This window comes from Varanus komodoensis, unplaced genomic scaffold (assembly GCF_004798865.1).
Source record: "Varanus komodoensis strain SLA01 unplaced genomic scaffold, ASM479886v1 scaffold13_1, whole genome shotgun sequence".
In the NCBI taxonomy this organism is placed as follows: Eukaryota; Metazoa; Chordata; class Lepidosauria; order Squamata; family Varanidae; genus Varanus; species Varanus komodoensis.
This window is the reverse complement of record NW_025335408.1, coordinates 10,072,767-10,086,540: the sequence shown is the minus strand read 5'-3', so window position 1 is coordinate 10,086,540 and position 13,774 is coordinate 10,072,767. Positions and strand designations below refer to the sequence as shown.

The 13,774-nt window shown below is 41.5% G+C and overlaps 1 protein-coding gene across 6 annotated transcripts in view; it reads left to right on the top strand.

Moving 5' to 3' along the window:
• The window catches only part of CTTNBP2 (cortactin binding protein 2), a 98,299-nt gene that overhangs the window by 37,306 nt on the left and 47,219 nt on the right, over nucleotides 1-13,774 (top strand). For 4 of the 6 annotated variants that reach the window (XR_006413984.1, XR_006413985.1, XM_044423087.1 and 1 more), the window contains exons 4-5: nucleotides 1,937-3,548; nucleotides 12,949-13,152. Coding sequence is in view for 4 of the 6 variants with exons in the window: in XM_044423087.1 (XP_044279022.1) it covers nucleotides 1,937-3,548; nucleotides 12,949-13,152 (1,816 nt within the window). In the remaining 2 variants the exon portion in view is untranslated. Of the gene's footprint in view, nucleotides 1-1,936; nucleotides 3,549-12,948; nucleotides 13,153-13,774 lie in introns of those variants that run through there. The other 2 variants (XM_044423090.1, XM_044423091.1) reach the window with 2 other exon arrangements.

Below are 13,774 nucleotides of genomic sequence, written 5' to 3'. Positions count from 1 at the left end.
TTGCTGCATCTGAACACAGATGCTGGTGTATGCCAGGTTGGTGCTGATGTGATTTCATATTCCACAGCCATCTCAATTAGCTCTTATGCCAGAGTCCTCCCATTTCCACTCATCTGCTCCAGAGGCGTTCTGCAAAGGGCCTTCCCAAATATGTGAACCACTTAGGACTGTTATTATATTAAGTAGCAAATAAGTATTACAAATAAGTATTAAATATACATACATTGAACCTCACCAGTGGTTATGGTACTTTGGTCCTCACAAGTGAGGAGAGACGTTTGCTTGTTTTTAAAATGCATAATTACCAATACTTGATATATGGTTAACAGAAGGACCTGAAGTTTTAAATAGAAATAAATCCCTTGGGAAGAAGGTGTGGAACATGGTGGGCCGAAGCCCTGTTCAGGTGCTCTCTTCCTGTGTATAATCAATGTGTGCGGAGACAAAGCATCCGAGTGCCACACCTTCAACTGTTGCCCCCTCTTGCTCATGGAGAGTGATGATCTGAAGAGGAAAACTTCCTGTATCTGTGGAAGATCCATGCTCTGGCTCTCCAGAAAATTTGTGTTCTGGCTCCTCCATGAATAGAGAAAGCTGTCCTTTTCAGTCAGGTATCTTTGCCTGTCTCTTCATGTTGATTATACCCTAGTAAGTGAAGACCCACGGAAGGCTTTGGACTGCCAGCAATGATGTCTTTGAGCACCTATGACAGGTTACTTGGGCAATGCATTTCACTCATTGAGTTGCTAGCAATTGAATTGCTAGCAAAGTGAATTTGGAAGCCCAAGAACTGCCCCCTGTGGCCAATATCGGTAATTGTAGGGACTTGAAACTACTATTCACAGTACTTGCTATCACTGAAGTTGATGATAGTCAAACATTACAGAGATTACTTCTTTAGGAACATTCTTCTTGGAATGCAACATGTAGAAACACTTGGGGCCAAAGTAGATAGTAGGACAGTCTTCTGTTTTTCTAGGGGTATTGTATGTAAAGGCATCCTTTATCTGTTGTGTCCAGTTCTAGGTGAAAGATAAAAGCCTAAGACCTATACTGGTCACCTAGCCACAGTCATCCTCATTATGGCAAGCTGATGTTTATTTCTACTGAAATCCTGATAATTTCTAAATTTTGACTTATACATATAAAGGAGCATGTGCACATTTTATGCAGATCACTGTCCTTTTTCATCCTTCTGGGGTGATGAATTTTGTCTTCTTATGCGATTCATAAGTGACCACCCTGTGTAGCTGCTAGACATACATTTAAAGTCATGTCTCATTTGGCCTTTAATGTAGTGCCATGGTATTTGTCATCACATTATGACTCTTCTCACTCTCTACAGCAATAATGAGAAGTGTGAAGACTTCAGGAATGATTGCCAAGTTTGGCCAAGGAAACGTTTCTAAATATTCCACGAGGAAGTCATTTCAGGTCCCATCCCTGTAGCAACTGTTAATACGTGCTCTGAAATTGTGAAAAGATGCATCTGAGAGGTTCTGATCCCTAACCCTGATTTACTAATGGGAAGATTCACCCTTGCACTGTTCCTCAGGTGGTCACCTCAGAAGTATGTGAAGCTGTTGCAAATGTGAGGTTTTGTGTTAATATAAGCCATAAGAAAGCACCCTGATTCCAGCTGTAATAATGCCCCCATCCTGCAAATAAAAAAAAATGCTGCTGTCATTGTAAGAATTGGGTTGGTCACATATACATCGTATTAAAGGAAAGAGTTGTGCAAACACTTTTGCTTAACTCTATAAACTACACAGAAGTTGTCTCATTTAGGTCCCATTGATGTCTGTAGGTATTTTCCCAAACTACACCGAATATTTTCAATAATACAAGAGACCACTGATTTATTGCTTGAGAAAAAAAACCACAAAATACTCCAAACCCTATGATAATAAGAGTATTGTTCTGCATTTGTTTGTAGTTGGAAATGGAGAAATCGCAGTTGCAAGCCCTCGAAATGGAACATAAGAAGCTATGTGCTCGTCTTGAGGAGGAGCGTGGCAAGAATAAACATGTTGTATTGATGCTAGTGAAAGAATGTAAACAGTTGTCCAGCAGAATCGTTGAAGAGGCTCAGAAGTTGGAAGACGTCATGGCAAAATTTGAGGAGGAAAAGAAGAAAGCCAGTGAATTGGAGCAATCTCTTGCCATCGAGAAACAAAGGAGCACCCAGATGGAGGCCCAGATGGAAAAACAGCTTTCTGAGTTTGACACAGAAAGGGAACAACTGCATGCCAGGCTTGGCAGAGAAGAAGCACAAACCGGCGATCTCAAGGAAGAGAGGGAGAGGATGAAAAAAATGATTGAGCAGCTGAAGAAAGAAAATGAGAGTAAGTTGCACCCTTCTCTCCCAAGGAGAATCAGAGATCGAAGTTCTGTTTCTGTGTCTGTTGGGACTGAGGGACCAGCACTGAGAACACTTGCCTGTCAGACAGATGTGACATTAGTGGATGGTGGAACCGAAAGCATTAAGAAGTTGCCTTTAACTGTACCTATAAAGCCTTCAGCTATCAACCCTTTGCTCCCTGGACACGCAAAGATGAACGTATGTGCCAATGCTTCGTTTGTGAAACCCGTCATGGATAGACATTCTTCCTGCAGTGACCTGCTCCTTTCCCCTACAACCTCCATTCTGACTCAAAGCCAAAACAGAATTGAGGAGAATGGACCAAGTACATCACCCGACCTAACAAGTCTACCTTCCCCTTTTCCAAATAACATTGCACCCAATATGGCACCTCAGAACTACCTGCAAGCTTCGACCAGCACCACTGGACATCAAGGTCTGAATCCACGTGTCCAGGCAGCTAGATTTAGGTTTCAGACCAACGCTAATGACCAAGACCAAAATGGAAACACTACCCAAAGCCCTCCATCAAGAGATGTGTCACCCACAAGTCGAGACAACCTAGTTGCCAAGCAACTAGCTCGGAATACTGTCACCCAGGTCCTTTCAAGATTTACAAGTCCTCAGGGCGCTGCCCCTGGACGGCCGGGAATATCACATTCAATAGACGTTGGCACTTATCCTCCCCCAGTCGGTAGAATGGGTTTAAAGACTCCCAGTGTGTCGAGGATTGACCGAGGGAACCCTCCACCCATTCCTCCCAAAAAGCCAGGCCTTTCACAAACGCCTTCTCCGCCGCACCCACAGCTTAAAGTAATTATGGATAGTGGTCGCTCCCATAATGTAGGTGCCAAAACTGAGGGCAAAACCCTAGTTTCTCCTCCTTCCAGTTCACATCAAGGAATCAGGGTAATAAATGAGGAGATTATTTCTAAGTCCTCACCTCAGCTGCCACCAAAGCCAACAATAGATATATCTGTGGCATCTGCAGGCTGTGCCATACCAGCCATGGCCACATCTCAGGTGGGTGCCTGGCCTTCCCAATCCCCTGGACTGAGCCAACCTGCATGTTCAGAAAGTTCCTTTGTCATTCCCACCACCATTGCCTGTAGCTCCTCCATAAACCCTCTTAGTGCTTCATCCTGTAGACCATGTGACTCAGACAGCCTACTGGTAACAGCATCAGGTAAAGGGATTGTTGATATCCTCCTCAACTCTGTCCCTCTAAAACTGGTCTCTTCTGTTACTACTTTACCATGTTTTTCCCCATTACTTTCTTCTTCCCAAAATTTGTTTTGCCTCTTCTCTTTCTTTTGTTTTCACTTTCCATCTCCATTCTTTCTAAGATTCAGGGGTATGGGAAATCCATTCTGTTTCATATATTCTGGGTTTTTTTGTGCATGTGGCCATAATTTAGTTGCTAGGGGTTTTTTCCCAAAGAAAATAAGAATTTTTCTTTGTAAGATAAATACTCCTAAAATCGGAAGAAATCTTTGTTTTGTCTAAATCAATTATTTCATTCCCTACATATACACTGAGGACTTTCTTTGATTAGGTAAAGCAGCTTCAGAACAGAAGGACAGAAAAGAGACTATTTAACCCATTCCTTCCCTGTTAATGCCTTCTCAATTCTCCTTACTCACCTCTTTCCACTACTCCTAGGGGGTGTTTTATTTCTCAGTGTAGAAGAGAGTACATTTCTGGGAAAGAAAGGGTTAAACATCCCCCTTCCATCCACACTGCATCTTTATTAGATGCTTTGCCTGATAAGAGAGTATTTGGGTATGAATAATTTGTTAATTAATTAATACTTCCCACCCTCCAAGTGCAAAAGAGTCACTCAACATTTCAAGGCTATCATTTATTAGAACAACAATATTTTAAAAATCAGCTAAAGAGGGAGGCTCAGTAATTATCTGCCATGCAAAAGAAAGAAAAGCCTGTGGAACAGTCAGTGGTTCATGGGGCTACATCTGCTGTGATCTGGGCGCAGCAGGCACTGAGAAGGCCCATTGTCTTCTGAAGCTACACCATGCAGCGATGCCTGCGCATAATTGAAGTCACAGTCCAACAACCAAGCTGGAGAAAGCTGACATAACTGTAGTCTGCAGTTTCGCCCTTGTTGCCATGCACAGGAGACTGCAACCACAAACTCATCGCGGCATTAGAATCTTTGACTACCTTGCCAAGTTCAATGAGCTATTTCAGAACTGCCTGTGTATTAGGTGTCCTTAGGGGTCGTTTTCACTCAGTTCCTGAGAACAGGGTAGGAGTGGCTTCTCCAAGCCCTCTCTTGGGAAACCGTATGACTAGAGTTCATCTCTTGTAGCTTAGAAAAAGTTACAACTGAAGGCATTTGGTTGGCTTTATTTATATAGAGGCATTTCCCTGTTGTTCCACTGGTTTAATTGTTTTTCTGAACCATTGCACAGTTGGGTGTAGTTCAAGAGTGACGCTTGGCAGTTGGACGAAAAGGACAAGCAGCTTACGTTTAGCCCAAATGGTGTGTGGCTCCCTGAATCATTCCTGAGAGATACCCAGGACAACTGGCATTGGATGTGCTACAGTCTGGCTTATGTGTACTCTTTGGGTCAAGGGTGGTCAACTCATAGACCTCCAGATGCTTTCGTCTACAGCTCCAATCAGGGATAATGAGAGTTGTAGGTCAAAATATTAGACCACTGCAAGCTGCTCAGCCCTGCTTTGGGCAATGCATTAAATAAATTATGCAACCCCAAACTTAATACTAGTAGCCATGCGGGTGGACCTTCCTTGTCCTTGCACTAAGAATCAAATTTTCCATCAGCTGTTGTGCTGTTGACCAGCATTTGAGTCTTGCAGAGGTCTAGATATGTCCACAAGAACCCCTTTGAGATTATGGCTATGCAGAGAGTCCATGGGAAAGAATGACTGAGATTATTAGAAAGCCACGGACAAATTGCTTGTGATTCTGTTTGTGTTAGCTATTTCAATGTTTCAAAAGAGTCAGTTGTCCTTTATTGATTGATTTGGGCATTTTTGGCCCAACTTTCTGTGATAAAAATGAGGCAAGTTTAAGTTAGCTTTGTTTTGATGTTGATAGGAAAGGGTAACTTCTTTATCAATGAATAATAAAATGGTTCACTTATTAAATAGGTTTCCATTTGCATGGGATAGCATTGTTGAACTAGTAACATATTACCTTTCTTATGAAGGTATATTGTCATTTCACAAAAGACTAATTATTGTAATGGAAGTAAAAAGAAAATGAGGAACTTCCATTAGTACTATTATTACATGGCATTTATATCCCACCTTTCTTCCTCTTGCAAGGAAGTCAAGGTGGCCCCCAAAGCTCTTCTCACCACTTTATCCTCAGGTAAGCTAGGCTGAGAGTCTGTGACTGACCCAAAATCACCCAGTGAGCTTCATGACTGAGTGGAGATTAGAACTCGGATTTTCCAAGTCTGCATACAGCACTGTAACAACCATGCCACACTGGCTTTCCTATGGGATGGTCTATTGGATCCACCAAGGAATACATTTGCTTTTAGACCAGCCTTCCCCAATATGGTGTCCTCCAGAAGTTTTAGATTAAAACTCCCAGAGTTTGTGAGTATTGACCACATGCACTGGAGTTGACATGAGTTGGTATAGTCTTTATTTCTTTATTGTATGTCTATACCACCTTTCTGAAGCCAACCAAGGCAATTCTGAAAAATATCACATAAGTAAAAACATAGTAAACATTTAAAACTATTTTAGAAACCATAATACACATAGGAACTGTAACAACAATTTTAAAAGCCAAGTTAAAAAAAGCTGAAATCAAAAACAGCTGGAGTAAACCAAATTGGGAAAGGCTGTTTTAAATTATTCTTCCCCTTTATTGTCATCATCCTAGGAGACACGTCGCTTTAGCTTATGTAAACTGGCAACAGCACTAGAATACTTTTCTGTAGGCAGCCAGCATCCAAGTGATATAGCTTGCTTCCAGGCATTGCATACTAGTAACCTTTGTGAAGCATTTCACACATGCATAAGTTCCACAGAACGCCCTTCATACCATCTGATGCCATTTTGCTCATACCACAAGACATGGAGGTAGTCATCAGGACACAGGAAGCTTCCTTAGACTAGGCTGGATTGTTTGTCTACCTAATCCAGCATTATCTAGACTGGGGGTCCCCAATACAGGTGCCACTGTGCCTGGTAAGGCCAGCCTGAGGCACTCACCGACCTATGTTCCCCCTCTGTAAGTTCACTTTTGCCAAGACAAAAAAGTTCTCCTTACTGAGAAATGGCTAGAAGGGAAGGTTGAAGTGCATCCCCTGAACCCTCCACAGCTGCTTTTAGCCTGTGCAGCAAGGCTTATATGAGGAGTGGAAAAGTCCCTGCATCCACCCTTCACCAAGATAAATGAATAGATAAATTGCTCCATTCAGTTGCATGGAGACAGGAAAAGAAAGAGGATCCAGAATGAGAAGGGGAAAGGACAGGGAAGAAAAAAGACTAAGGAGAGAGAAGAAGAGCCTGGGAGGAGGAGACGGATTGATACGAGAAGGAAATGGAGCCCCAGTGAAAGAAAGAGATTGAGGGCAGAAAAGAGGGGAAAGAACCAGTGATGCCGGAGCAAGTTTCTCACATACCTGTGGTGCACAATCAAGTTTGTAGAGGGAAAGAGAGAGAAGAAGAAGTTTTGTGATTGGTCTACACCTCACCACCCTACAGTAGGCAATTCATGATGGCACCAAAGACACTTTTTAAAAAATCCCAAATGTGCCCAAAGGCCCCAAAATGCGGGAGACCCTTGGTCTTTTCTGACTGGCAGCTGCTTTCCAGAGTTTCAGGAAGATTTCTTCCACATCTCATAGTACCTAGTCCTTTAGACTCTGGATTAAACCAGAAATTTTTTGCTTCCAAAGCTTGAGCATTTAGTTCTGTGGCCCCTGCATGAACTAGAGGCACAAATATACGTGATTATGCGATAGGACAGCATTAGAACAGGTAAGGACTCTTATGAGCCTTCTTGGCTTCCAAAAGTGCCACCAGGGGACCAGCATCACGGTAGTCCTATGGAACCCATGTATGCACATTATCCTGGTTAACCCAGAAATTCAGCACAGTCACAGGCATGCCTGACCAAAGCCAAGCAATGAAAATGGAATTGTTCCTGAATGTGTTTAGAACTGGAAAGGCTTTGACATGCCAGTGTCATACAGGACAGCCAGCTTCAAGTCGCAGCTGCATTCAGGGCAGTTCCCTTCTTAGCCATGGAGTTTACCATGTGAGCACACTGCAGTCAATCCTATGGTTATGCCAAATGTTGGGAGTCCCAGCTGGAGCATGGGTGAGGATTGCTGGATTCAATCCTCACCCCACCGAATGGCATCAGCAGGAGCTGACCAACGTATGGACATCCAAGCAACACAGCAGTTGCTGTCTGAATGCAGTGCAGCTTGCTCAGGAAATGAAGCAAGGTAGTCCAAGCCGAGACAACAGGGGCAGCCTGCAGGAGCTGAGGGATGCTACCAGTCAGGTGTGACTGGATGGTGACATGTTCAGCTGGGTTCAGCATTTCCCGCCAGAGGGGTATCATTGAAAATGTACATGGATCGGACAGGGGCATTACCAGTGGTAATATGGACCCAGTTGTCTGCCTGGCTTCCTCCCATTTACCAAACTCATTTGTTTCCTAAAAGTGAATGAGGAAGAAAAAAGCAGCGCAGACCATTGGTGCCTCTTTACACTTTGATCAGTAACACATGACCTGAATACCCCATTACCAGTGAGCTTTCCTTTTTCAGGAAATTGCTTAGAAGACACCAGTAATTAGCCTCCATAACTCAACTTCTTAAGGCCAATGATTATCCATTGGGTTTATAGTCCAGAGGAACAGAAGCATGGGTTTTTAATGGCCAGAATGACTGAATTTCCCATGCCCTTGGGATTGTCCATTTCTTTTTCTTCTTAACTTTGCTGTTTTTGTTTTTGTTTTAAATGCCACTTTTCAATCAACATGTGGTTTTATTTCGTTCATTCAGATATGATTTACCTTTTGTATGTGGTTTGCTTGTAATGTGAATGGGGTGCAGGAGAGGTTGGTAATGGACTCTGAAATTAACCATCTCCACAATCTGAAGCTGATGCCAGAAGCTGTTTCCCCCACCACCCACCCTGTTCCTTCCATCCTTCATCACTGCATGCCCAATGCGCTATCCCAGATGCTTCATATTTGCTAACTTTTGCATATGTAACCGCAAAGCTTTCTCATGTTTCCTCATTTTATTATGCAATTTCCTCAGTGAATACAACTCTGTGCTGCTTCCTTGAGAAAACTTTGAAATTGGTGCAGATCTGGCATTACATTTAAACACTGGAATTTGCATATTAAATATGCAATGCAACTATTATCACTTCGGGTTTGTTATGTGTTGTTTTGGAAGGCTTTCTTCTCCATGTGGGGGCTGCTTTACATGCTAAATCTCTACATGGATCTCCTTTCCCCAAGACTCTTACATGCAAGGATATCTGTGTGCATGTGTGATTATCGCATGTAGTAACCTACATGTGCATTTTGGAGCTCTTATATGTAATTGCTTTCCAGCCTAGGACCCTGTTAATTTGTAAAGTGCTTCCTAAAGAAGAGAACATTCAGGTCTGCTAGGAAAGTGAATGTGATATTAATAATACCCAGATCTATCATAATGCATGGTAAACCCACTTTATCTAATGTCTGTATTACTGGGGGAAAATGTCTTGCAATAATTTGAATCCAAAATGATATTATCAACAGCTTTAAGGCACACTCCTATGTCTGTTTAGACAGGAAAGAAGGACTACAATTTCCAGCATTCTGGGAACTGAAGGCATTTTTTTGCTTATTTCTTCATCTAAACACACACAGAATTGTTCTCTTAGCCTCCGACTGGCTTTGCTTATGCTTTCAACCATTGCCAAAGTCTTCCCAACTTTCCCTCCCAACACACATCTGAACAAAAATTACAAATGGTATCCCATCATTTGATTACTAATATTCCAAAACAAGTGCTAAATGAAGTACTTCTTACTGGAAGTTCATCTTTTCCTCAATTCTCCTCTGCCTGCCACCCTGGCTCAACCTGACACCCAAAGAAAAAACTGTTAAGAATTGTGGGGAAATAAGACTTCAGAGCTAAAGACCCCATTTAGCCATGATGTAGCTGTGCTTCAGTACACTGCTCCCTAATAAGCTTTGAGACAGACTGTAACAGCAAGCTGTGATCTATCCACCCTCCTGCCATACGTTCTCCGAGTTGCTGCTGGGTCTCGCTGGTGGCCTAAGACAATGGCCATATAGAAAACAGCCCCCGTCCCACTTCAGTAATTGTCTCTGTAATTCCTCTTCCCTTGTTGGTTCACTTTTTAAGGAGCATCCAGGTGATGCCATTGTCCGTTCACAGCATTCCGGTTAGTCCTCTTATCTGATTTGGTGTGATTTGAAGTTGGCATAATAGAATGTCTTTGCAGCATAAACCTGGCTAGTCTGGACAGGCAAAACACTATCGAGTCTTTAAAGACTCCTGTGCCTTTAATGAAATGCTTCTGCTCACATTTTGAGCCATTTTAATTGTTTCTGGATTAGCATGGATGGGCATTAATGCCCTTCAAGTAGTTTCTGTTATTTGCCACAATGTAAGTTCTGTTCCCAGCCGTCAAGCAACCATCCTCTGATTTTTCTTTCTTTTTTTTCATATTTAGAGAGTGACTACACACTATTTCACTATTTAAAATGAAAAGTAAAAAATAGACATAAATCGGTAATTCTTCCGCCCTACCACACACACAAAATAACAGAATCCATCACCTGAGCAAATAAGAGAGGCTATTCAAAGTACAATTAGGAGGTTATTCTTCACTAATCATGCACCCATGCTCATTAAGAAACAGTAACGTGGCTGAACCTGCAAGGAGAAAACTTAACGTTACTGGAATCCATTGTCAAATGGGGTTTACTTTTGAGTAAACATTATTAGAGGGTCTTGGCCATAGGGAAAGCATTGCTGGATAATGTGTGGTTGAACTCCATGGTTAAACTCATGGATAGAATGCCATTTTAATTCTCATTCCAGCTCTCTGAGGAAAAGAAATGCCTTAGAAGAGTTAAAAGAGTCTATTGTGTAAGCAACCTGAGTTAAAATATAAAGGCTACTTTCATATAGATATATATTTCATCTGTTTGTTTATCCTTCTGCTTCATCCATCTTTTCCATTAGGCATTATAATGTTTTCAAATTGTTTGAACTTTTTTATATGATGCTTCTAAATTCTTACATTGGTTTATAGTTCTTTAGATAAGAAGAAGTCATGTGGAATTGAAACTGATTTTTATGTCCCTTTCCTTTTTTCATTTTCTCTTCTCTTGTGAACATTCAAAACTTTCTGCATGAACGCAGAAGAGATATTGAGCCTAGTATGAAATTGATTCATTATACATTTTAATGCATAACATACTGGAATTGAATCCGAGATGGCCCTCTGTGAAGGACTTACTGTGGTTGGCCATAGGTGCTGCTTACATCTAGGCAACCATCCTGGGCTACTATGGAAATCTCAGCTTTGTATCCTCTACCTGCTAGATGCATCATCATAAGATAGTCCAAACTTCAGATCTCTTAAGGTATCAAATCCAGCCTGACAGAGGTTCCAAATCAGCCCTTCCTTCCTTTGTCCACCCATTTTCCCTTGGCCACCAGTTATTTGGTGGTTTCCCAGCTTTTCTTCATCCCCATCCCCTTCCTTGAAAATGCCTCTATTCAGCTTTAGTTACTGACAGTAGTAAGAGCTTTAAGCTAAATTATGCTGGTATTTTTGGCCCAACACCTTTTTGCTTTTGGCCCTGCTGCTTTTGGTCTTCTCCCTTACCCACCACTGAAATGTGGCCCCGGAAAGTTTCTCTGAATTTTTTTCCAAGCCCCTTGCCTACAGTATAAGAATATTCTCCATATTTTTTCTGTGTTATCCACTCCACCTTCTCTTGAAGAACCCCTAGGTTACCATGAACTATTTCATGGCAAAGCTGTGTTGGTCAAACGGCAGAAAATTGGTATTGCCAAAGGGGTAAATACCATCAAGAAGAAAAAGGCTGCCCTTCCTGTTACTTTACTTTCGATTATCTGTCCTCCTTTTATCCTTTCTGCTCCTCCTGTTCTTTTCGCCATCCTGCCTCTGCCACATCATCCTCTCCATTTAATGATCCTTGTTGTCCGTTTTCAGTTTCCCAGTCCCTTTCTGTTGGCCCTTGGAGACACTGCTCTCAGCCTTAAATATGCCACGAGCATGCCACCTTTAATGAAATCCTGTCACATTGATGTAAAACGAATTGACTCCAGAAAGGAAGACTCCACATTGAATTTAAAGGAGCTGAACCAAGGCTGTCATGGATTGGGCATTTTGGAAAGTTTTCATACATAGGTTAAGTTGGAGGCAACTTGACGGCACATAACAACAAGACGGATGTCAGTTGATTATAGGCACGGCAGCTTTTATAGACGTGTGCACACTCCAAAAAGGCGATAGAAATGATAAATTACAAATAGTACCATGTTCAGTGCTTTAGGTACTAAATTCATGGCCATTCTAATTCATAGCATGAACAGTTATTATAAGCTGAATAAGGAGTGCAAATCCGTTTAGGATTTCTCTTTTTCAATGGGCAAATTGCACTTAACAAGCTTCTCTATATTCAATCCTCTTTTCTATTTCTTTTGTAGCATTTGGATCAAGGAAGAGTTCACAAAGTCTTCCGCACTCTATACAGCAAACTTCATGCCCTTAATAAACTCTCCTCCAAAGCTGCTAACATCTGATACCTGGAATGTCTAACCAAGATAACTCCTCTGATTCTCTAAAGTTCTGCTCTGCCAGTTGCCTTTCTTACTGTATGATGTAGAAGCTTCTGCCAGTAATTTTGCTGTAATTCACTAATCAGTGTTCTTCCTGTAAAAACAAAAATTGCAGCATTGCCAAGTTAAAATGATTGTGCAGGGTGTAAGCCAGCTAAGGAACTAGAAGGCATTGATCACAGGGCCTCTAGTCACTTGTCTGAGTTTTAAATGCACTTTCAACTAAAATTGTCTATTGTATTTTTAGTGCTTAATGGAGAGAATGTTAATAAAACATTCTGTTTGCACATTTTAAAAAGGGACATAATCATATGTTTAAAAATAATCACAATCCATTATTAATTCTAATTTTACATTAATGCTAGAATAACTTTGAGCTAGTTGTTCAATTTAATAACAAAGATGGGGGGAGAGGATTTTTGAAAAATCTGGACCTTGGCAACTGGGTAGAAAGTTTCTTAAATGTTTCCTTATGTTTATCTGCAATATTAAGTATCTGTTTAGCTTTAGTAAACAGTGAAATAACTTTTCTTGATTGTGTGTGACTTTAACTGTCTTTGGATGCAAATTTTAAAAAACATACCAGAGTTATGCTAAATGTTTATAGGTGCTGAAATGACAGGGAGTCTGAATCTTCTGTGGAACGATATTTAATGGCTTGCAAAGTGTGCAGCTGTAACTTCTTGTGTGTTCTCTCTAACGGATGTTGCTTTTAACTCACAGGCTGGTCTCCCTCCCTAACCCCTTTATTAATGAGTGGTGGTCCTGTCCCCCTGGGTGGCAGGCCCACCCTTCTTCACCAAGCTGCTGCCCAGGGAAATGTCACTTTATTGTCAATGCTGCTTAATGAAGAAGGTCTGGACATTAATGATGCCTGTGAAGATGGCTATTCTGCCTTGTATTCTGCTGCTATGAATGGACATACAGGTAAGGGGTCATCAGAGGTGCTACTTTATTACCCTCATTCTTTTGTAGTTATGGATGGGATGGGTGAGAAATTTATCCTGGTGATTATATTCATGTAATTAATACTGTATGTTTCTACTCAGAAATAGGTCCTTCAATAGGGCTTACCCCAGGTACATGGGAATAAGACTGGACTGTTGCTAATGCAATACTTACCGTGACCTTGAATTCTGGAAGGTTGAAAAGAAAGCAATAGGTTGTTAGTTACCATCAAAGTAGTACTGAGAAATTTCAAACAAATGAAAGATTGTTTGCTCAAATAATCTTGGTCATACCTTATGCATGTATAGCACTTGCCTGTACAAAGCATGATAGGAGCTGAATAACTCCTGGTATAGTGTGGTCTGAAATGCAGTAGCTGTCATTGCTTCTACCCAACAAATAACAAAAGCTTTGATGAGCACGCAATATGTTAGAAAATGCCTGGATTGTCAGTGGGCTGTTATGACAGCAAGCTGGATTTGTTCTCCAAATAATGAACTGTAGTAGTAATGAATCCAGTATATTATTTCTGCCAGTGAGGAGTGGGTGGTTTCCATGAAATCCAGGCTCAACTCCCTGGTCAGACATTACTTTGACTGAG